The 25,419-nt window shown below is 38.9% G+C and overlaps 1 protein-coding gene across 2 annotated transcripts; it reads left to right on the top strand.

Annotated features, from left to right (window-relative positions):
• The first annotated feature begins 474 nt into the window (after positions 1-474).
• On the top strand, positions 475-15,806 carry LOC136676375 (cytotoxic granule associated RNA binding protein TIA1-like). 2 transcript variants are annotated; one of them, XM_066653325.1, is made up of 11 exons: positions 475-609; positions 2,129-2,225; positions 2,309-2,407; positions 6,514-6,568; positions 8,235-8,322; positions 9,812-9,887; positions 11,033-11,141; positions 11,566-11,664; positions 12,556-12,640; positions 13,200-13,335; positions 14,139-15,806. In XM_066653325.1, the coding sequence occupies exons 1-11, from the start codon at positions 581-583 to the stop codon at positions 14,286-14,288; spliced, it is 1,023 nt and encodes a 340-aa protein (XP_066509422.1). In that variant the 5' UTR covers positions 475-580; the 3' UTR covers positions 14,289-15,806. The 2 variants fall into 2 exon arrangements, with proteins under 2 accessions (XP_066509422.1, XP_066509423.1); XM_066653326.1 differs by having other exon boundaries at positions 11,569-11,664.
• The last annotated feature ends 9,613 nt before the right edge of the window (positions 15,807-25,419 follow it).

Consider the following 25,419-nt stretch of genomic DNA (forward strand, 5'->3'; position numbering starts at 1 on the left):
ACAGTTAAACAAAGTTGAGGACTATCCAATAACAGTTTTCCCCAGCTTTTCCTACTTGAAATTGAAATTCAAAATTTTATTTTATACACTTTTTAAAATTGATTTTCTTATTTATTTATTTACTTATAAATGGCAGAATGAACAAATATATATTTTGTGTTAATATGTATATACAAAAATATGAAATTAGTTTTGTTCCTTGCATTATTTTGCCACAATATATAATTTTTATTCTGCAGTAGCATATAATTCTGTTTTTATTTGTTGTCTTTATATTTGTATCCAGTTTTTTAAATAAACTTTTAATCATTAATTAGAACGATACAGAGGAAAATGGGCTCTTCCAATGGCAGGAATCTGAGGGGTGCAGGATTTGACCGGTGTATGCTTAATGACGCGCCGCTGCCTAGCCCTGATTGGCTGAGCGAGCTCTATTGCGACGTCATACCGTTGCGTATCAAGAGTAACGTTAGAGGAAGTTACTCTAGCGCACAAAAGACTGAGATTGGACTCTTTAAATCGTGCGTAACGTCGAAAATATTCACTTTTAACGAAACATTTGAAGCCTTCAGACGACATTATGATGGACGACGACCAACCCAAAACGCTGTGAGTAGGAATGAGGTCGTTACTGCGAAGAAAAGCCAGCGGCTAGCGTTAGCTTAGCATCATGCGGCACACAGCGACAAAACTCGTTTAAAACAAGGAGCAAGTGCAGAGCGTGACCGAGAGCGAATGACACCGGGGTTTAATTTTGAAGTCTATGCTAACTAATGTACTCAACCCGACTCAGTTCGGAAGTCTTTGAAGACTAGTCTGAAATTGGCTTCTGTTTGGAATTTTCCGGTCCACCTTAAAGCGTGCGGTCGGTGGCGCCTGATTTGCCGTTCACCGTTGCACCATTTAAGGTGGAACGGGGAATTCCAGGAGGAGATGAACGCAGCCCCTTCGATGTTAAAATGAATCAGAATGGAAAGTAGCAGGGTCAGTACATAAATGTAGAGCTCTAAGAGGCCTAACACAGTTGTACCACGATCTTAAACATCGTTTGTACCTTATGACCTGTAAAGTGAGAGAGTGTTGATTTAGCGAGTCTTTTTTTTCTTAGCTACATTTCTTTAATTTGGTCAACACATTTGAATACATGATTGTTCACGTATTTTAGATGATAGCTTTATTTTGGGAGTCGATCGCTCATGCCCCGCATGGTGTGATAGTCTTTATCTTTAGTAACTTCATTGTTTAGTCAGTTTGCAGAATGTCTCTCACTGAGCGCCTCCGGTTAAACTCGACTGTGAAAGCGCTTTGTTACTGTGGTTGCTTGTGCCCCTTCAGCTGATTTTGCGCTTAAAAACACAATTTCATGACTATAATTAGTGGAAATTGAACACCACGACGCCCCAGGTTTAATCCTCGTTTTCCTGGAGATTTATTGCATCGTAATTGAAGTGAATTGAGTAATTCGCTAGCTGAGATGAAAACGTGGCAGCAGCGAAGCCTGCTGCTACAGGCATGGCCGGCTCCCATGCGAGGGCTGGACGATATTGATGATATCAGTATCGCGATAATTTTGCACGTTCCTTGTCTGCAAATTTTCGTTAAAACAATACCTTACTAAGTTACCAAAGGCAGATATAACATGAACGATTCTTTTGTCATTGCACAGCAATAAAAAATAATTAGTAATCATTATTATACACTCATGCTCATAGCTTCTGGTAGCCATAACAGGAGCCTAGGGAGCAGGTAAAAAAACCCAAAAGAATTGGGTAGATTTCTGACTCATTTATACATGACTTGACATGTGTAGTGTAGATATACTGTGACATATCATATAGATCTGCTTTTACGCTCACTTTTCACTTGCAGTTAGGATACACTTAGCATAAGTCCTACAGAATTCTAAAGAGCTGAGATTAATATGGGTACTGTGGTTCTTATTCGACGTTTAACTTGCTGCCCGAAAACCAATTGAGTAGAACTATTTATTGCAATTTATAAGAGGAAAAACGTCCTAAAACTAGTCATGTTTAAATACATTTTTGAAATAAGTGAATATTACATTTGTTAACACTTGAATATTAGCTCAATCTCATTTATGGTGAATCCATTTATTCCTTTTCTTTAGGTATGTGGGGAACCTCTCAAGGGATGTGACAGAGGCCCTCATCTTACAGGTCTTCACCCAGATTGGCCCGTGCAAGAGTTGTAAAATGATAATTGATGTGAGTAGCAGACTATGGAAAGGTACTTTAACATATTGTTGGGTAAAGTTGTTTCAAACATTGTGGTTTTTTTTTCTTTTTAGACAGCAGGAAATGATCCTTACTGCTTTGTGGAGTTCTATGAGCACATTCATGCTGCTGCTGCACTAGCTGCCATGAACGGGAGGAAAATTTTAGGAAAGGTAAGTACAGCATTAGCTGTATGTGTGGAAGGCTATAACTTAGGTTTGTATTAAATGTGGTATAATCAGAGTGGTCTCATCAGGTAAGTGATAGAGCTTAAATCAGAAGTGTCTGTATATGTGCCCTCACTTCAGCTTCTTTATTGTTTAAATCTATATTTTAAAAAAAAGCATGAAGTCTAAGGTTTAATAAGAAGGGTTTTTTTTTTTTTTTTTTTTTTAAACTTTGAAACTTTTTGAAATGGCAGATTTTGGCTCTTACCTTATCTCAACCAGTCGATTATTTAAAATAGATACCCTTTTTATAAATGATATGCAACATACTCGAAGTACCCTTTTTAAAAGGAAAGTAGATTGTTCTGGAGAACTGCTGTTCTCACACCAAAATAAAGCCCCCCCTTTGGTTTGTTCTTCATTCAGAAGCTCCATATCTCCTAAGTTGGAATGGTGTGTTTGAGTAAGAAACGAACTATACATTGTTGAAATTGAACTTGTCTATGGATGGTTTTTTTTTTTTTTTTTTTTACTGTTTGAATTACCACAGAAACTTATTTGTAAGTTTAGCTGTTTAGTTTGTAACACTTATGTCTTTTACTTTAATGTAAATGTAGCAGTCAGATTCCACTTTCCCGCTTATATAATACACCTGAAACAGCAAAAATAAGTCAGTATTGCCCACGTGGAAAAAGAATAGAGCAATATCCTGATATGTTTTTATGCTTTCTAACATTTGGAGGTCTTTCAACCATCCAAATGCCCCCAGATGCTGTTTTTCTTCTGTGGCTCAGCCAGCAATGCTCTGAGAAAGCCTGAGCAAATTAAGAACAAGCCACTTAGTTTATTTCTCATTTACTGAACTAGGGCTGTGTAATTTTTTTCCTGCATGCAAACAGGCCGGAGAGCTAGCAATTGGTGAAGAAACATCCTCTAAACATCACCTTTTTAAAGTTTAAACTCATCCAGTGCGCTATATTGATTATTTTATGAACTATATATGACTTTGGAACTAATAAAGGCACAAGAACACAACTAAGCTGCAGCACTAATTCAAAATATGACCAACAGTGAATATGCAGATTTAGACTCTTGGCCTTAGATGACTGAAACATCATAGGGGATTTAACCTAGTCTTCTAATGACATGACCAGGGTTTAGGAAGTGTGCCAATTTGGCTTCTTAATGCAAGCTACCGTTTTTTAATTTTTAAGATTTATGTTGTGTCATAAATGGTGAAAAACGCATTATCGTTTAATATGGAATAGAACGTGCAAGTAAGAAAGGGCAACTACATTAGTACAAATATGAACAACAATTTTGCACAGGCTTTTAACTCAATATTTCAATTGCTTTGCCTAGATGTTATCTTGGAGCTAACTGGTATGTAGTACCAAGCAATCACTTGTTTCCTGCACACACACATGTATGTGTACACACACCAAAGAACCATAACCAATGGACCATCTCCTTTTTTCTACACACTGTCCATTCCTTCAGCTCAACTGTCTTTTGTAGTTTTATAATTACACCCTGATGTACCTCAGTCCTACTGGAGTTTTTAAAGCCCTCAGTGTCACTTGATCAGATCCACTTATACCAGCACAACACACATTAATACCACCACAACCACGTGAGTCTCACAGCATTGATGAGAAATGTCGACTACCCAAATCATACCTGCTCTGTGGGGGTTCTAACCATTTGAAGGGTGAATGAGGGCAAATGGGAACCAGTCTGTAATTTTAAAACTACAAAGTGCTACTGTGGACAGTGGAGCTGAGAGGAATGGACAGTGAGTATAGAAAGCAGGAGGTGGTCATAATGTTAGGGTCGATCGTTGTATAATCACAAGAAGCCATACAAAAGATGTTGTGTATATTTTAATAACATTGAGTGCATAGGGTTTATATATATATTAATTATTATTATTATTATTAATTTTATATTATATATATAAAATTAAAATTTACTTTGTAACTATAAAGCTGCTTTGGATTTTATTGTGAACCTTTTTGTGGAAAATCTGTACAAAAGCAGGTATGATTGTGGACCATGAACCTTCCCCTCATTATTTTATTCTTTTTTATATATTTTTCTTTTCTTAGAATCCTATGCCCAAGCACTGAACACTGATTATTCAGAAATTTGAATGAAGAGATGATCATGCTGATCATTTATTCTCCATAGCATCAACTTCTTTAATGGGTCCTGATTTTTGTACTGAACTAAAATAAGGAAAGAGGATGCATTTTAGTAATTGTTCATTAGATTTTTGCTGCCTTTATAATAGAGCACAAATTGGTCATAGTAAGACGTTAAACAATATTATTTGCGGCCAATTCCTGACCATCTCTTAAGAATTGGGCCATGGGAGATGGTGGAGATTGAGGGGTTTTGGAGTTTAACGTTCATTGATGTGCCTTGTTTCTATCTGAAATTATAAATTTAAGAACTATTTTGGCATGACTTGTCGAAGGAGGCAATGTTGAAAATTGAGTCAGACTACATTGAAGCAGTACAAAATAATACACGGAAGTGCATGTACATGGATGTACAGATAGACACTCAGGATGCAACAGGCAGAATCCTCAGTGAAGATAGCTTAACACACTGAAGGAATTGGACTCTGTCTACTTGTGGGTGGGGCATCTGTGGTTGAGACTGTGTAGGGATAGTCTTGCATTGCCAGACTCTCTAGGAAATATGGGATGCCTTTTGCCACTTAACATGGCCAGGAACCGCCTACTATTGAAGGAAAATTAATTTGACACAAGGACCAATCATAAATGTGCTATTTTGGCATGACGTGTGGGAGGCAGTCTTAATGATTCATGGGTAGAGCCAGTACAAAAAGGCACATGGAAGTGCATATGCGCAGATGAACTGGGAGCCATTTGGAACGCAACTGGCAGAATCCTCACAGTGAGGCCAGATTAGTGCACTGTAAGTTTCAGAATCTCCATTGGCTTTTGAACAGAGCGTCTGAGTCTAATGTAGGAGTAACTGAAGAGTCCTCCCCCTTCTCTTCCCTCCCCTTTATTGTGGTACTGAGTTTGAGACACAACTCAAAGGATTGGTTATATTTCCTGATAAAATTTCAGCAAGAATGATGCATGTCACCAGTATAATAAAGAACACTGAACTGTGTCATTACATAGCGAGAGTTTTTTATAAAGTTTAGTAGTATAGTATTTTTCTCCCCTGTTTAAAAGAACATTTTGATTTATGGAGTATCAAGAACTAAAGAGTGATGCATAGTGAGTAACAGGCGCATATATACGATTTTTTTTTTCTTTGTCGTCCACACATCTACAAGTTTAGAGACATTTCACTGTGAACTTGTTGAAAATTGTAAGTAAAAATTCAGGCTAAAGGTCCATAGGTGGCTGTGTTGTGGGGTAATGGTTGTGTGGCAAAATGTTTTGCCATCTTTTAAATGAGAGAATTGGACCAGTAGAGCAGAAACCCTGGCATAGTTGAGTTTGAACATAAATTAATTATTTGCTCTGAATCTGTATTGCACATTTTCTACAATCCGTTTAGTCATTGGACAGTCATAGGTAGGCATGTTCCTGATGGAAAGAAAGCAAGCAATCCACTTTCAGTTGTAGAGCCATATATCGGGAGGAAACTATATTCTATATACGTCATATATATATATTTTATTCCCCCCCCCACCTGTGCTTGTTCTTATTCTACTCCATCCACACCAGGCCTCCTCCACCAGAACCCCCTTGGTAAAAATATATTCAATGAAAATATTTTATCCTCAACAGGTAATGAAGGACCATTTGAGGAGTAATACAAGTTGATAGTGTCACTCTTTTGTAAGTCTCTATTTACAGATTTTTTTTTTTTTTTTTTTTTCCCTTCCCTTAATATTTTTAATAGCTATTTTTTGATGCCTTGAGTGATGGACCGGAATCTTTTTTCTGATTTAAGTTTAGTTTCTTTTACAAAATCATTATCGTTTTGTTCATCAGTCTGTTACTACGTTTGGAGACTCATTTGTCACTCTAAGTAAGTTGCAAGCTTTCTTTTCGTCTGTTTGTTTAATTTTTCATCTATCTTAATGTTTTGCTATTTTTGCATTGTATTATTCTTTGCAGGACATGAAAGTCAACTGGGCCTCGATGCCAAGCAGCCAGAAGAAAGATACAAGCAGTAAGTGTTGACAATCTTAGTTTGTTGTTGTAAAATGGTGATTTTTCACTGAGTGGGACCTGCATGGATGTACTCGGGTGTGCTAACTTGGTCCCTCGTGACTTTTTCATTGTAAAGCCCCATGCCCCGCAATGTAGCTGGCGGCATTGCAAAAAACCATCTAACGGGTACCGCTGGCTTTGGAAACAATGGAATCTATAAAATTTAAGTAATTGTCTTTTAGTTTTTCTTGTAGTAGGTGTCTGTGCCTCAGGTCAGACAGTTTCTTTTTGCACCTGGCTGTAAGCTTGAGTTTGTTTGTAGTATTTTGAACCATCAAAAATAAAAAACACGGCATAATTTTGCGAGCTGCTGAATCAGCTAAAACAAAATGTAATCAATACTGTAGCTTGGAGATTTTACAAGCAGGTAGTTTGTTCTGGAGGTCTGTATTACGCAATGTAAACAAGTCTCTGTGCCCAGTCAACGCTCTGCAATGTTTATACATGTTTAGTCCCTACTCATGTTTGGAACTGCATGCAAGCAAGAACTAAGGTAGCTGTATCCAGGGGACAGGTACCAGATTTGCCTCTGTCTGGGTGTATTTCCATAAAATAGCCAAGATTATGGAGGAGCTCTCTTTTTATTTAAATTTTTTGCCATATTGGTTTCAAAACATTAGTCTGTTTACAGAGAAGTGTACATTTGTTGTTTTTGTGATGTCACAAAACATTTCTATACGTCGATCAACCATAAAATTTATGACCATCTCCTTGATTCTACAGGGTTCATTGCGTTTCACTGACCTTACACTTACAGACTACAGTCCATTTGTTGTCCTAAAGACTATTTTTTATTTTTTTTCCCCTTTTGCATTGGTTTTCAAATAGTCAGGACCCCCAGAGGACTCTCAGAGCATGTTGGTGGATCATTCTGACCTATGCAGTGACATAGACGTGGTGGTGATGTGTTGGTGGGTGTTGCATTGGTATGACTGGATCAGACACAGTAGTCCAATCTGTTAGATACTCCTACCTTGTTGGTCCACCTTGTAGATGTAAAGAGAGTCACCTGTTCCTGCCCAGTTTTTGTTGGAAGTCCTCCATCAGTGGACACAGGCTGCAGTGAGCTGTTTGAGACTGTTTTCAATCCAGCAGTGACACTGAAGGCTTAAAAGAAATCCAGCAGCACTGCTGTCTGATCCACTTGTACCACCACATCACAAACACCAGCATGTCATTGTCACTGCAGTGCTGTGAATGATCCACCACCCAAATACATACATGCTCTGTGGTGGTCCTGACCGTTAAAAGAATGGGGTGAAACAATTTACCCAGAACAACAAATTGGCTCCAGTTTGTAGTTGGTGAACTACAAAGTGCTCCTGTGGACAGTGGAGTTGAGAGAACGGATAGTGAGTTTAGAAATAAGTAGTTGGTTGTAATATTGTGGCTGATCGCTGTATAGTTGCTTTACCCATTTTTGATAATTTTGAAGCGTTTCTGACTTTCTGACAGCTTCTTCGATAATACCTGATAGAGTAGCCAATCAGAAAATGGCTTGTTCTCAAATTTGTTTTGAAAGCACCATTACAGAACAACGTGCTTGAAAAAATAAGAAGCATATCAGTTCGAGGCCCATTTTTAATAGATAATTTTATATTAAAATTTCCTTTTTCTAATTTCAGACCACTTCCATGTCTTTGTTGGTGATCTGAGTCCTGAAATCTCCACAGATGATGTCAGAGCTGCATTTGCTCCCTTTGGGAAAATATCGTGAGTATACTGTTTATGAATAGTGTTTTTAGTTAATTAATTTATTTATTTAAATGTTGCATCCAACAATACTGACAGTATACATACAAGGGTTGATCAAGTTAAAGATGTTTCCCACACATCTTTAACATACATGTTTAATCCTCTTTAAATTGTACAGTAGTTTCTATGTTTCTAGAGCCTAGGCTTACCAATAAAACAGCAGAATTTTTTAAAGTGGAAAAAAGGCAAAATAATAGAATGCCGATGCTTTATTCTGTTTTGTCCTGTGCACTTTTATTAAATTTGTAAAATATTTTTGTCATTGCTATGTATAGATGTGCTAATCAAGGCTTTCCGTACATTTTTACAAACTTCACAAAGTTTCATTTTGATGATAAGTTAAAATATTTTGCTAGCTGTAATGTCCATATATCCCTAATGTGCAGCAGTCGGCTCATGTTTCCTTCATTTGACTGATAATCCATGGGGAAAATTCGGTGTTACTCAAATCACTCTCTTCTCCCTAAATAAATGCAGACAAACATGCATCTTGTTTTCTAAAGCATTGTATCTGGTTCAATTTGTTAAAGGTTTTACCTTCTAGGTTAGTTTTATAAACTTTGATTTGTCGAGGATCAAGTCAAATGAGATTTATGATTTGTTGCTTGCAAAAAAGCTCTAATTTCGTTGTTTTTCTTATTGTCAAGTGTTGCGCGCCCCCCCCCCCAACCCAACAAAAAATAAAGTAGAATGAGTTGGAATTGTATGGAAAATGTAGTTAAAAAGGAAGCTGGTTTGTTTTTTAAAGTTAGGATAGGGTTGAAACAGTGTTAATAATGAATAACACTAATCTCTGGTCCCTTAAATGGCACTTCTTAAAGAACTGTCATTCATTCCTTATCAGTGTATCCACATAGGCTCAGGAAAACTTTGGCCATTTTTTCCCCCCACAAATACTAAAGAACAAGACGACCATCCAAACTTTTTTACTAGCTAAAAGTTCTTCGCCAAGGTCTGTCATGATACAGGGATGTCTATGCATATTTTAAAAAGACAACACACAACCATATTCTGCATGCATTATACAGGCATGGCTGCAGACGTGAAAAGTGGTGCGACATTAGCCTCCTGTAGGCTGTACATACCTCAGAGTTAGAGGCACCTTTTTAAAATGCAAAATGCGACAATGAAGGTCTTGTACTGATGCTCATCTTAAGACTTGTTTTTAGAAGAATGGGATAAAATTGCCACTGAAAAATTCATCAGTTGGTGTATTTAGTCTCTAGGTATCTCTTCTTTTGCCAAGAGATGGCCATAATAGTGCTGATCTCTGAGGTGGAGATAGATAGCCCTTTTAAAACAATACATTTTGCGTCTTTAGATTATAACCAAAGTATCAGATTTTCCATGATGATGATTAAGTAACATATTTCTCATATCCCCTTTGATTTATATGCAAATTTGTTTAAATTCAGTCTGTTTCACATGCTTGCCTTTTTTGTTTTAGTGATGCTCGTGTGGTGAAAGACTTGGCTACTGGGAAGTCCAAAGGATATGGCTTCATCTCCTTCATTAACAAATGGGTAAATAAGTATAGACATATACAGCAAGCTTGGGGAGACTCTTGTCCAGAAGGGCTGATTTAGTTGCAGATGAGGATTGGGCTGTATCAGATTTTATAAAGCATTTTGCTAGGCATCATGGTGATAAACACTATTACTCATTTCACACATTCACTGTAATCCAGGAATGTTATGGAGTTTACTTGGAGGAGTTGTGTGAATGTGACCACCCGCAACATTCATCCTGGACATTACTCAGACTTTACCTGGAGTCTTTACTAGGCCGCTAGGAGGATAATGTTCTGGAGTTTCTCCTACAGGCACTGCTCCATGCCTAAAGCAGGTGTTTATTCCCTGCTGCGAGAGTACACCTGATTCATAAAATCTCCCACTGTGCACTTCATGTGTGAAAGGACATGATACTTCAGAGTTTCTCTAGAGATTCATAATGGTGTTTTTGGGGGATATTGGGGGTTGATGTACAGGTTTGTGCCCCAGGTTAGCTTTAATTGCAGTGGGGATGCTTGCAGAATTGGGGTGTAATGACCTACTGTAGCTAGTGGAGTGCAGTAGTCTGCAGAGCAGGTATAGTTCAGTGGGTAGAGCCATGTAAATGGCTTTCAAATATGGACCATTTGTTACAGTTTAGAGCAGGGGTCCTCAAACATTTTAATCAAATGACCAGTTCAGTTTTTCAGTCTTTTGGGAGTCCAACTCCAGCCAGAGAACACAACAGCTTGAAAAACTGTATGTCATGTCATAAAGCCATACATATATTGAAGTTAGTCATCTTTTTATGAGAATAAAGCCGTAATATTTAGAGAATGTAAAGTCACTGGAGTACAGGATGGCAGTTCGTTCCGCATCTACATTGAATTTTACAGTACGTGAGAGTGTACTTGGAAAACTTCTCAAATTGGGACCATATATGTGCTTTTCAGCGAGAAGTGATGTGAATGGGCTCTGCTGCTGTTGTTAAAGGGGCCTGTCAAATTAAAACAGCGGGCCATAATTTAAAGACCCCTGGTTTAGAGTGTACTGCCAAACATGACTGCAGACTGTAACATTTTCCACATTGATTCAACGGTTGTTCCTTTTTTCACAGTTGAAATGAACTTGACACATTTGCTGAGGTTGTTTAATGTAATTGTGATTTTTACTAATAGGATGCTGAGAATGCCATTCAGCAGATGAACGGCCAGTGGCTTGGAGGCAGGCAGATCAGAACCAATTGGGCTACTAGGAAACCACCTGCACCCAAGTCCAATTATGAGAGTAAGTCTGCTTTAGAAAAGTGATACACTTGTATGCAAATGCTTAAATGTATAATTGTTTTTCCAGGAAGCAGTTTGCAAGTAACATAAACAAATAAAATCTCAATTGCTGTAACCATTTTGTTTGTTTATTACTCCTATATAGGATAGGATATCTTTAAATACTGAGGGTTTAAATCAAATTGTGAATTAAAATGTACAGAAATGCCATTTAATTTGTTTCGGAGGATTTGTATTTTATTAAAAAAAATCTACTTCTCACAACTTTACCTGTATGTCCACACTTGAATACAACTGTATGCATTTTCTATAAGCATTTGGAAGGGAAAATCTTGCAGAAGTGCTTTCTGGATCTAAATGTTCTAGCCACTAACCTATCTTTCTTTTGTTTCTTTTTTATTTTTTTTTATTTTTTATTTTGCAAGCAGGTAATACCAAGCACCTGTCCTATGAGGAGGTCTTGAGCCAATCCAGCCCCAGTAACTGCACTGTGTACTGTGGAGGAGTCACCTCTGGCCTCACAGGTTTGTTGATATCATGAAAGACTGAAAGATTAGGCCAATAAAAAGAAATTGGTGGGAGTGAAGGAACAGCACTGTCCTCTTCCTCCAATCCATGATGGAGGTTGGCCATCTAGATTAACTCTATTAAATTAAATAAGTGCTACATAGTTAAGTGCATGGGTTTCAAACATGCAACCTGTGAGCAAGGACAGGTCCAATGAATGTTCTCATTCATTCCAATCCAAGACATTGGGAAACTGTCCAAAATTAAAACACCCCCTGGCCTGTAAATAAATGTAAAAAAATCATTTACTACAAAGTGGAGAGCCAGGTTGTAAGCCTACACTGAACTTTGACCAGGAATATATTGGTGTTTTGTTTTTTGTTTTTCCCCCCTTTCTGTGGTTTTTCAATTTTCAAATTACAGTGTTCAGATAACTGGAGCTCTGTATTTTGAATCTGGTGTCAAGTATCAAATTTTGTTTTTAATGCAAGTATTGCATTACTCTGTATGAACAATTGTAAGATACCTTGAAATTCTGGAACCTGCACCACAGTCCAGTGCTGTGGGGGTTCCATACCTGTTTAGCCCACGATTGGCTTTGGATTTACTGAACTTGGGCTCGTTTGTGGCTTAGTGTCTGGATATATTGGTCATGAAATATTGTAAGTAGTTTCTTGAATATAATGCATTGATTACCTCTATCAACTGTCAGCCTTATTTTTAACAGAATAACTAAATTCACTACCACCAATGTCTGGATCATATTTGGACATATTTTCTACATTAATCAATACCCAGAAATTCATTGATAGCAGAAGCACAAGATGTTGTAATGGTGCAGATGCACACAGAATCTTCACAGTGCAGTAGGCACCAGACTCTGACAATTGTTTATTTCTTTGCTGCAGATCAGCTGATGAGACAGACCTTTTCTCCATTTGGCCAGATCATGGAGATCAGGGTTTTCCCAGATAAAGGCTACTCGTTTGTCAGGTGAGTTTTACTGAATACGATACCTCCCTAACCTCGATACTGATAATGAAGCTATACCATGGCAAAACTTTAAGTTTCCATTAGGGCTGTGCCATATATCATGTCATGTCATTTGCAATAACATTTGCATTTATGCACAAGGATGTAGTTTGGGAAGTGTCTCTGAATGTATAAAACAAAACTTAATAAATAACTTCTACATTTTATTAAAATATTTAATATAATATTAATATCCTTTTTTGTTGCAGTAGTGTTCTCAATTAAAAGTATTTTTCATTGTTTCATCATATCACCAAGGATATTGTTATTGTGGAAATACCCTAAAATATCGTGATATTATTTTAGGGTCATATTGCCCACCCCTAGTTCCCATTTTGGTCCATCATTTCGCCTTATTGCCTCTTTTGTAGATGTCATTAAGAGGGGAAATATTGAGCTGTTACTGGTTTTTACATTTTAACATATTTAAAAATGGGCCGTAACTGTTTATACAGTGAGTAAATTAATAAATTGAGAAAGGACAAGAATATATTTTTTTTTTCTTTCTCCCTGCTTGCAGGTTTGACTCCCACGAGGGTGCAGCACATGCCATAGTATCTGTGAATGGTACATGTATCGAGGGCCACACAGTGAAGTGCTACTGGGGGAAAGAAACTGCAGACATGAGGGCCATGCAGCAGATGCCCATGCCTCAGGTACATGCTCCTTTTCTATGTCCTTGTGTTTTTCATTGTGCATCTAGCTCTCAACATAAGCAATGAGTACCCTGTTTATGGAGCTAATTTAGTGTCTAAATCAACAAGTGTCACAAATAAACAATGCGTTCTGTAAATATAGTAATGTTTGCAAACAAATACAACATGCTTTACAATACAAAGTGTTGCAAATGCATGTGACTTTCAAATAATAGCTGTTTTCTAATTGATACTTACCATACAAATCATTTACAAATACAAAAGTTACAATGAAATTTACAATGATATCTCGATTGGTACATCCTGATATGCAAATTTGTGAATCATGTGGCAGTTCTAACCAAGCACAAACTTGAGTGGACATTGGCAAACCAATGTCAACTGATTTGTACAAATGAATGGCCCCACAAGACTATAAACAGACACGCAGGAATGACATTTTGTTGTCCCCATACTGCTGTGACCCTGGGGAGTCATGGGAATTTGGCACTGGTAATGTGTACCCACAGCATTACCTACTGATGAAGGGTGATATATATGTTTGAGTCAGTTTGCATTTAGTTGCATATCTCATGACTTTTGGCACACTTACCAGGCAAAAAACTTGTGATTCACAAATTTGAAAATCAGGATGCACATGTTTGCTAATCATAACATGGGTATATTTGAAAACCATGCTATTTATTTTTGTATTTGTAAAACATTATTTGCTTGTTGACTTTAAATGAGAACACCAAACCCATATGAATAGAAATGTTTTAAATTCTTCAAGTAATTCTTTCTTTTTTCCATGTCCACCACAGAGTAACCCTGGCTATGCTGCCCAGCCGTATGGCCAGTGGGGCCAGTCTTATGGCAACGGGCAGCAGATGGGCCAGTATGTGCCCAATGGCTGGCAGATGCCTACTTATGGAGTCTATGGCCAGGCTTGGAACCAGCAGGGTTATAAATAAGTATGCTGTGGGCACCCTCCACCACCTCCTTTGGCTCAAGTGTTACTCCTGCTCCAGTGTGGCAAATTTTCAGCAGGCTGTACAATTTATGCCAATAGAAGGAAAAGGTGTGAAAGGACTCCATTTAACCAGTGTACAAATATATTTGGATCATTAACCTGCCCTCGCTATTGCCCCCCCCTCCTTATTTTTTTATTTTTATTTTTTGTCCTTTGTCTCCTCTCCCCATCATTTGGACAGTTTGTTTTTGTTTTTTTAATTTTAAATTAAATAAATTCTCCTTCTCACCATGGACTTGGTATTAGAAACACTTCAGTCATTTGGCCCATCAGAACAGGAGGACTGTCTTCATGTTTAAAAAGAAAAAAAAAAAAAAAAAAAAGCAAAACAAAATAAAAAACCTTCAGGTTGTGTGTTTTTTTTTTTTTTTTTTTTTTCTTTTTTCTTTCTTCCCTCCCCTTCTTTCTTTTCCCCTTCCTCTCTCTCTCTCTCTCGGACCCCTTATGTTTGTATGGACTTAAATATTATTGGATGGACATTTCTTTTATTTGCACCAGAGTAAAGTTACCCTCTCAGCTCAGTAGTCAGGAGCATTTTATCTCCAAACTGAAAGTTATGAGAATTCTTCTTCTAATTTGGAGGAGGCTTCCTCAGTGGCCTTGACATGTACTTGAAATCTCGAAGTTATCAGAACTTCTTGCGAAGTAATAGATTGTTCTTAATTTCCTCTCCAGCTTTTAATAAATTTCATAACGTTACACAACACTTTTCCTTTTGTCTAAAATTTTCAAACTTTTCACAATATACACAGCTTATTTTAAGCTCTGATGTTTAAACTTCATCCTTTTTTTATTGTTGTTATTAAGAATCATGTTTTCTGAGATTAAATTAGGCTATGACAACACAGAGTGTTCTAAGTTCTATGTAAAGATATTTTTGTAATTCTGTGTAAAATGGGGTTGTGAATTACTTTGTCAAAGCTTGTAAATTGGGATTTGTTTACCATCTTGTACATTGCATGGGCAATCTTAGGCTATGTCGACTTATATCACTCTCTTCTTGACATGTTAAACAACCTATGGAGTTCAGTAGATTTATTTAGATATTCAATTTTTTCCTTTTTTTTTTTTCTTTTTTTTTTTTTTTTTTTTTTTGTAGCCTGTTTCATTTACTTTTTACCCGTACATGAACAAGCTTGTCACTGTTTGTTTTTATAAGCCAAAGACAATGGTAGGCATGATGGTGAATATCTTGATTGCTCTTGACTTGCTAGAATTAAGAAAACAGCAGGTGCCCTCTTTCAAATGCGAGCCACACAGTTTAATTTGATTCAGAAAGACAGTGACACAGCCATGTGTTGAGCTGTTTATGGTCATATCAAACCTGAGTTTTGTTCAGCGTGTGGTGTTTTTGTTTTTCATTTCTCCCCTCTTTTTCTTCTAGATGTCTATGCATAATCTCACTCTCCCCTGCTATTAGTCATCACTCTGCCCTTACAGCTTAGTGCTTAAATCCCTGAGCGAGAAATTTGTTTTTGTTTTTTTTCCTCCCTTTTTCTTTTTTCGTCTCTCCCCTCTTGTATTGGAAACCCCCACCCCCCCCCCCCCCCCCCCGAACTTGCCACTCAACACCACTTAGTAGATTTGGACTAATGAATCAGACAGTCTGCTTTCTATAACGTTTTGAATTTGTATTTTGTAAAAAAGCTGAAGAAATGTACTGTCGTTCATCTTGATTTGAGTTTTTGGATTTTTTTTTTTTTTTGTCCCTTTGGCCCTCTCATTCCATTTTCCTCCTATACCTCTTTGGAGGGACTTTTTTTTTCTCTCTCCTTTTTTTCTGATTACATGTGTAAATAACTTGATAACCATTTAATGATAACCATTAAAATACTGTTCCAGTATTCCAAGACTCTGATAAGTAAGAAATGCCTGTTTTGTCTTTATTTTGCCCTTTAATTTTGTGATCTGAGAACAAATAGAAAAGAACATTGACCAGTATGACACATTTTTGATTTCTGCGTACTGAGGGTAAAAATAGCATTTGATATTCATTCATAATTTGATTTGACCCAACTCCATCTGTCACTAGAACATACACTGATCCGATAAATGCCAAAACCCGTTTTTATCAGCTCCACTGACCAGCTATGCTCTCTGTGCTCTGCATACTTTATCCACTTTGCCCTGCCATTCAATGGTCAGAAATAAAACAGATATCCAGAGCAGATCGTATTTGGTTGGTGGATCTCAAGTGTTACTGGAGTTTTTATACTGGTAACTATTATAAACACCTTCTCCATGTAAAGCTCATCAGTTTATTTGTTGATCCAGTTTTGATTGCTTGTCCTTTAGTCCTTCATTAGTGGTCACGAAGACTGGCCTGAATATTTTTAATGCTTGGGAGTGTTCTCAGACTACTGACACTGAGGTGTTTAACATCTTCAGCAGAACTGCTGCGTCTGATCGTTGCTTACCAGTATGACATACACTGTTGCTGCTGTCATATTATCAGTATCCCTGCAGTGCTGTGAATGATCCTCTGTCCTAATGCTACCTGCTTTGGTGGTGCTGTGGGGTCCTGAAGTATGTAGAACAGGATGAAAGTGGCCTAATATAAGAAGCCAGAAATGGACTAAAGTCTAATTGTAGTTCACTTTTATGGTCAATAGAGCTGGTGAAATAAGACTAAGTGCAGAAATGAGGTGAAATTTTCATGGCTGATCCACATATATTGCATTTTCTTAATGTTTGAACATTTAAAACTAACCTTCAGGGTCCTAAAGTTGTAGGTTTGAGCCCTGCCTGCAGGTTTCATCTAGTGGCTCCAGTTTCCTGCCTGACACCCAAGGTCCAAGTATGCTCCTTACCCAATGCGACCATGAACTGGATAAGCAGTTACAGGCATGAATTAAAGAATGAATGGTTATATTTTGTAGTGTTCTGACAAAACCAATCCGCATCGGTTTTCTCTGGGTGCACAGGTGGATTGGTGACTCAAAAGTGTTCAAAGGTGTGAGTGGTGCCCTGTGATTGACTGGTGTCCTCTCCAGTGTGTGTTCCTGCCCAGTGATTCTGGCTAAGCCCCGGACCCACCATGACCCTGAACTTGATAAGTGGTCGTCACTGCAGTGCTAGTTAACCACACTCTGTCCTGTCTTAAGTGGCCTCTACTTGTATAGAAAGTCTTTTTACACCAGTTGTGGAAAAATTACTGTGATTTAATTGCATTGAGCCACGCAAACCTTGGTGAGGTCAGATGCTAGTGTTGAACTTTTAGTTCTGGAACCCAAATACCAATTCTCTACCAATGGTGGTTGATTGAGTTCCAAGTTCTATGGATAATATTTGTCTTTTTTTTTTTTTTTTTTTTGAGTGATTGAATGTATGTCAACAATGGATGCATAATTACCTTTAAATTACAGTTTCAAAATTGATATATTATTGCACATATTGGTAATAGAGAGACTAGTGTTGCTGTTGTTAATACGCTGCGTTCAGCATGGTAGAAACTGCATTATGTAACTTTTGGATTTTGACATGAAACCTCTTGTGAGATCTATTTACATCTTTGTGGTACTTGCCTCACATGGCAATTATGAGGGAAGCGAGAAAGAGATTTGCTGTTGCTGGCATCAAATTTGAAATGCATATATATATAAAAAAACAATACATTTTACAAGTTTCAACATTTTCAGTTACATATAGTGTTTAAATTATTTGCAAACCATTGCACTCTGTTTTTATTTCTATTTTGCGAAGCTTCTCAACTTTTCTGGAAATCATCATTTCCACTTTAGGGTTGCTGCAATTTTCTGGAAATGGTGTTTGTACTTAGTCAACCAACATTGGTTGGGTGCGTTCAGAGCAGCTGTCAAATGCCAAAAAAAGTCAGGACACTGATACATTATCACCTTCAGGAAAACTAGTATTTTCTTAAATCTGACGCATATTTACATTCACTGATAGAGCCATTTCCTAGATTTTGATATTATTAGAAAGTTGTGTTCAATCTTGTATTACAGAACAAAATCCCTTATATGTTGTTTTTGTCATTTTGAAATCAAAGCATATGCAGGAACATGTAGTCATACCAACCAGTTAAAATAGAATATTTAATATAAAAATGAATGAAATATGGATGTTTTTAATGCTGTTGTCTGAATTTTGTTGTCTGTAGGTAAGTCAATTAAGTTTAAGTTTAAATACATTTTAAGGAACCTGCGCATGTTTTCTGAAACACTGATGTGGATCCTGGCTCCAGGATCCAGGGTGCATGGGAGTTTGCTCAACCAGTCTACATGTGTTTTGTGGATCTGGAGAAGGCATTCGACCGTGTCCCTCGGGGTATTCTGTGGGGGGTGCTCAGGGAGTATGGGGTACTGGGCTCTTTGTTACGAGCTATCCAGTCCCTGTACAAACAGAGCAGGAGTCTGGTTCGTATGGCTGGCAGTAAGTCCGACTGGTTTCCAGTCAGAGTTGGACTCCGTCAGGGCTGCCCGTTGTCACCGGTTCTGTTTACAATTTTTATGGACAGAATTTCTCGGCGTAGCCAAGTGGCGGAGGGTGTCCGGTTTGGTGGTATCAGGATTCCATGTCTGATTTTTGCAGATGATGTGGTCTTGTTGGCTTCATCGAGCCAGGACCTTCAGCTCTTGCTGGACCAGTTTGCAGCCGAGTGTGAAGCGGTAGGGTTGAGGATCAGCACCTCCAAGTCCGAGTCCATGGTACTCAGCCGGAAAAGGGTGGAGTGCTCTCTCCAGGTTGGAAGTGAGATCCTGCCTCAAGTGGAGGAGTTTAAATACCTCGGGGTCTTGTTCACAAGTGAGGGAAAGATGGAGCGTGAGATTGACAGGCGGATCGGTGCAGCATCAGCAGTAATGCGGGCTCTGTACCGGTCCGTTGTGGTGAAGAGAGAGCTGAGCAAAAAAGCAAAGCTCTCGATTTACCGTTCAATCTACGTCCCAACCCTCACCTATGGTCACAAGCTTTGGGTAGTGACCGAAAGAGCGAGATCGCGGGTACAAGTGGCTGAAATGAGTCTTCCTCGCAGGATGTCTGGACTCTCCCTTAGAGACAGGGTTAGGAGCTCGGACATCCGGGAGAGACTCGGAGTGGAGCCGCTGCTCCTCCACGTCGAGAGGAGCCAGTTGAGGTTGAGCCAATTGAGCTAGAGTCGGTGGCTGGGGAGAGGGAGGTCTGGGTTTCTTTGCTCCGACTGCTTCCCCCGCGACCCGGACCCGGATAAGCGGTGGATAATGGATGGAATGGATGGATGGATGATGTGGATCCGACACTTAAACATTTTTATATAGATAAATATTTTGCCTTATAACTTAGTGTGTGTGTGTGTCTGCGTCTTTATGCTGCTTGGCCTTATCCGGATATAATCCTTATCCTCAAGACCGATGAAGTGACCGATGAGTTATAAGCGAGGTCATAGATCTGAAACAATTGTGGTTCCAAGATGTTTAGCTGCTGATCCGGGTGCTACAGAGAAATCTGCTGTATTTAACATTAGGTCTGACAGTTTACTTTTTTGCAGCTTTAGCAGAGTGTGCTTTAGTAAGTTCCCTTTTAGACTGAATAATGCTGTCCTTTCAGGCACACACTTCCAGTATGGTCAGCATCCATTTCTTCCCTAATTGTATATTGTTTGTTTTAAGGTATGCATTTAGTGATTGTACCATGGTACAAATTTAACCCTGTTACTGGAACAGCTGACCACAACTCTCTATGTGATCAAATAAGAGGAAAGTGAACCCATGAAAATCTCAGAATCAAGCTCACACATAAAAGGAATTTGGTTTATGTTACAGTAGCTCACATTATTGCATTGAAGGCAGAGCTGAAGTCCAAGAACAGGATCCTTGCATATACCCCTTGGTGTTCAAAGTGTTGGAGAGTATCATGGAGTCCCCTGCTCACGGCAGCATCCACTGATCTTGGGTCGGTATGCAAGCTGCAGTGTGTCCAATGGGGTTTGTGATGTCCTTCAGGTGAGTGAAGACCAGGTTCTCAAAGGATGTCATGACCACAGAGGTTGCAAGAGGTCTGTTATCATTCAGTCCTTTGATGGTTGACTTCTTGGGGATGGGTATGATAGTGAAGCAAGAGGGTACAACACACAGCTCCAGTGATGTGTTGAAGATCTTAGTGAAGACATGTGCAAGCTGTTCTGCCTAGGCCCTCAGACATGAGGGTGAAACTCCATCAGGGCCTTGTGCCTTACTCAATTTTGGTGCTTTACCACTGCATGGGTCCGACTCTACATGACTCAACTACACATAGCTCAGCTCGGCGTGCTTAAAGCTTGTCACTTTTTCACTAGCAGGGCTCTCCCGTGAAATGGAGCCGGTGATGCCCCCCCCCCTCCCTCGTTCCCTTACTGGAAAGTTAGTAAAGAAAGTTGGTAAAGTTAGGCGCTGTTTACTCATCGTATATTCGCGTGTCGTTTTAGATTTTTGGACTGAACACGGCTCCGTGCCCCAGTTCTTACAGATGAGTTTTACTTGCACGTTCGGCTTTCACTGGAAATTTTTGTCCGCCATAGGCCCAAGGAGCTTATAAACCTCTTCAAAACACCTTGAGGTAAAGTTACAAGCTGCCGTTGTGAGTCTCATAAAAATTAACATGAAAGCTGTGGTAACTTAAGAGCTTTTACAAGCGGTGGTTTGTGCTGGATTTGAATTGGCTCAGCATTTTGTGGGGATTGACATGGCTCTGGCCAATCAGTGCTCTGCACGGTTTACACGTCACCATTTAGTACCTACTCTGCATGGCTGGAACCTCAAACGGGCTGGGACTGAAAACTTAACCGGTTCCAGGGACCAGGTACCCGATTTGGCCAGTGAAAAAGCAAAAGAGCTGTGCTGAGTTGTGTAGGTTCCATGCAGTGGAAAAGTGGAATTTTTGTCTCTTGAAGAATTTTTGCAAGTCTTCCACACAGATCTTCAGGGCATGTGGTTGAATGGGTGTCTGGAAGGATGTCAGGGTGTTAGGAGAGTGTGAATTATTGTGTGGTGCTGGGCTTTTCAAACCTACAGTAGCACGTGTTAAGTTCATCACCCAGCTGACAATCTCCCATTAACCGTGGAGGTGGTCTTTTATAGCTGGTGATGTTCTGCAGTCTCTTCCAGACGGTTGATGGCTCGTAGGTGATGGCACCTGTCCGGGCTTGTGCACAATGATTCTGGGTGGGCTCCGGACTCACCCAGACAACTTATAGGATAAATCAATTACAGAATTTGTTTGCTGAAGAAAGAAAGGCATTCCCTTATTATACTTTAAATTCTCACTCTGGAATATTATTGATCTGTGATACAATGAATATGCTCCACTCTCTCTCTCTCTTTGTACTCTGTATCTTTTAAAGATGTTTTGGCAGTTGACGATGCAGTCAGTTTGTTACCCTACACAGTCACACTTGCAAGATTTTGATAACTGTTTGGTACTTTTGTGCTCTGTGTGTTTGTGCGGAACAATCGGAAATGAGTTTATCCCCTAGTGATGGGAATTTCGGCTCTTTTGGCTAGGCTCTTCAGCTCCTAAATGCCTCTTTGTTTTACCACTTATTTCCACTGGTACGGAACAATAATACCTACATTTTATATGACTATATGGACAAAATATTATTGTTCAATATTAAAAATAATAAATAGTGTTGCAATGGCCATTTGTTTTTATGGCTGTCTTGTAATAACTCACTGATTGCACTCACACATTAAATTGTATAAATAACTGGATTTTTATTTAAACACCTTAATAAAAATCACTTGTAAACTCTGAAATATAGCCAATGGAACCCAAAAGGTAGATATTACAAAATAGCTTATTAAATTAAATAATCATCCATTTCTGGGTAATAAAATAAACAAATACTCTGCAAAGTGTAAAACAGCAGCATTCAACCATAGTGATTAAAACAACCACAACTGTCAACAAATATATAACTAATTTAACATTTTCTTCAACTATTTTTTGGAAGGCAGATTGGCATTCAGGACAACCAAGTGTCTCAGCTTTGCTTGTTGTTCTCTGATTGGTTGAATGACAAGCCTTAGAAAAAATGGCTCGGTCTTAGACGGGAACCGGCTCTCATAGTTCACTTACAAGAGCCGGCTCTTTGAACCGGTTCGTTCGCGACATACACATCACTATCCCCAAACATGAACTCGCATGCAGGGAATATTAGCTCTGGCTGACTGGTTCATCCAGGCCCAGCAGTGGTTCTTTCCAGTGAACCGCAGCATTTCTACACGTTTAGAGGGGGACCAGGAATACATCATGAGCGGGGGACGCTGTGGCCGAGTTCAGAGGCGTCCTGCTGACCTTGTGAACAGCGGAGAAACGTAACCAAGAGCTCAGAGCTTCAAATAAAGTGTTATCGCCCAGTGGAGCTTGACGGGGTCATTTACAATGTTTCATACAAATGAATAAAAGGAAAAAAACAGGAACACGCCCCGTTTTTATTTGTCTTTGGTGCAGTTAGGCGCGATGCCATGCGTGTTGGTCAGAGCCGCAGCTCTTGGTTACGTTTCTCCGCTGTCCGTAGAAACGCCGCGGTTCACTGGAAAGAACCAAGGTTCCAAGAATGAGATACAAAACCGGGTCAAGAACCGGAATTCTTTTGGTGGAAAAAAGCGCTATGGATGACAGCAACAAATCAGTGTTCTGATTGGTTAAACAAACCTCGCGATGTGATTGGTCCAGCTAAAGCTTTCCTATTGGTCCATCAATTGGTCATCAAAACGGTTTTAAATCCGCAACTGCAAAAAGAGATTCGCGCACGCAGCAGAGAAGGTGTGGATTTTTCCCACCTCATTCAAAAACTCCCAATGTCACATTTGGAACCTTAAAAAGGTTTGCTCTTGCAAATTTTAAGCCGTTTGAGAAGGTACTGATTCACCCCAGTAAACAAGGAACGTCCCTGGACGTTCAAAATAGGTCTAAAAGTAGTCTGTCCGTCAAGGACATATTTTAAACGTCAATGGACGTCCAAAATCCGTCTTAATAAGTTAGTTAAGTGGTGACCAATCGATAACGTCAGTGGACGTCCAAAATGCGTTTTATACAAGTAATTTATTTCGGGACCAATTAATAACGTCAATGGACGTCCAAAATACGTCTAATAGTCGTCTTTTCAATGTCTGTGTTTGGACGTCTTTTCAACTTTCATTTTCAACCTTAAGAGAACGTTGATTAGACGACAGTCATTACGTTATTTCAACGTTGAATCAACGGCTAAATGTTTACTGGGTTATATTTGTGAGTATAGTTTTACAAACTCAAAATCTTTTTGACTCCATAGTTTGTGTTCAATTCTGACACGAATTCAGCATTTTATTCTTTAAATGGAAACCGACACGTTTTTATCTGGTAAGAGGCAGCGACATTAAATCAATGTAATAAATATTTGTTATTCTTTATGGCACGTTCTCCGCACGTCAGTGTTTAAAGGTTGTCAACTAGGCGTTTATTTTTTAAATATCTCACGATGTAAAGCAATAGTTGTGTAATATTACATTTCGAGGTGATGTAATTACATTTCTGCTATTTTTACATTTTTACTATTTCATTTCAGAATTTAATTTTAAAATGCAAATCCTCGTGCATTGTTTTTCCGTAAAGAGGTCAAGCAATGTGAAAACGGTGTGATAGCGGTTTTGCTTTAGTTCTTCATTTTAGTTTGGAAAAGCAGTGCTATAGAGCTTTGGGAACTGCAAAACGGTGATCTACAGTGTCTGTCAACCCGTGGCGCTGCTTGTGTTACACCATACACTTGAGGTTATCTCATTGGCTGAGATCATCGCTTCGGAAAGGTCAGTGGAAAAGTAGGTCGAAGTTCATTTTGTTTGAACTTTGAGCGCAGCGGCAAAGCATCAAAACCGCGCGGTGCGCACCACTCACGGTAGCGCTGCAGCAGAGTGAAGCGGCGCCGCTCTCTCCATAGAACAACAATGCCGCGTATAATGTGGAAGCGCCCTAATATTAAAGGCCAAAGAGGAAGCTCATAAAAGATCACAGAAGTGGAAACACAGGTGTGCACTGTCACGTTACACTCTCCTCACGGGTTTGGGGGCGTGGCTAGGGGACAGGACGAAGAAAAGCACACGTGAAAACATGATAGACAAAACCAATTACAGGCGTCAAACCGCTGCACTGATTTTAGTTTAAAAATCAGGATTTCATAGACAAATAACTTCTTCTAACACTAGGTGGAGACACTAGACTATTGTATAGTAACACCAAAACAAGTGAGTCTGTACGTTTGCCCTCCAAAAAAGGTCTTGCTCTAACCTAATGTAATAGAGCCACCCCAGTAGAAGTAAAATAGCCAGCAGTAGGCAGGATGCTACTTTGAATAATGTGAATCGGGGATGATTCATTTTTATTAGCATCATCACCAGCGTTAGTTTAACCACTCTTCAGAGTCTCTGCTCTCAGTCTGAGCTGCCAGACTGAGGTGTCTAGGTGTTGTCCATCAGGTGAAACACGCAGGTACGCTAACAGTGTTTTCTAATCACAGGTCTTTTCGAAAACCCTAGAATGTTCCTTTAATGTGGAACAATGATGGATCTTTAATCACTTTTCTTTACATTAAAACCCTATATAGAACGTTAATATAAGGAACACAGAGTATGTCTCCTATTCATTACTGTTTAATTTAGATCACTGTAGAATACAATTATATGGAGCAGAAATATTATTGTAATCACCACTGGTTACACTACACCTTTGTGTATAATATTGCAAAAGTTTGCATCTCAAAAATGGAAACACACCCAAGGTCTATTGTAATTTATCATAATTTATCCTGCATTTTCTAAAAAGGTGCATTTTGGATGCAAAACCAAACTGAATAAAATACCCAGACTGTACCGACTGTGTATACTATAAAAATGTAAGAACTGTTAGTACAAATTGAACAGTGGCATCACTCATGGCCCTGCTATGATTAAACTCTCCTAGCAGCTTCTTTAATGTAGCTCATGTCTGTTAATGGTCCTCAGTATTATATTCTCCTAGCACTGCTGTGGACTTTGTATAAATAACTTCTCATTGTAGCAGGATTTGTCTCATTTCTCATAGAAATTCCACACTCTGTGTCTAATTACTTACTTCTAGAAAGA

This window comes from Hoplias malabaricus, chromosome X2 (genome assembly GCF_029633855.1).
Source record: "Hoplias malabaricus isolate fHopMal1 chromosome X2, fHopMal1.hap1, whole genome shotgun sequence".
Lineage (NCBI taxonomy): Eukaryota > Metazoa > Chordata > Actinopteri > Characiformes > Erythrinidae > Hoplias > Hoplias malabaricus.

Bases quoted from the DNA above. Each gene is read 5' to 3' on its own strand.
- LOC136676375 (XM_066653325.1), top strand. From the start codon at position 581: ATGATGGACGACGACCAACCCAAAACGCT. The intron at 2,226-2,308 runs GTGAGTAGCAGA...TTTTCTTTTTAG, and splicing joins GTTGTAAAATGATAATTGAT to ACAGCAGGAAATGATCCTTA. The intron at 11,142-11,565 runs GTAAGTCTGCTT...TTATTTTGCAAG, and splicing joins ACCCAAGTCCAATTATGAGA to CAGGTAATACCAAGCACCTG.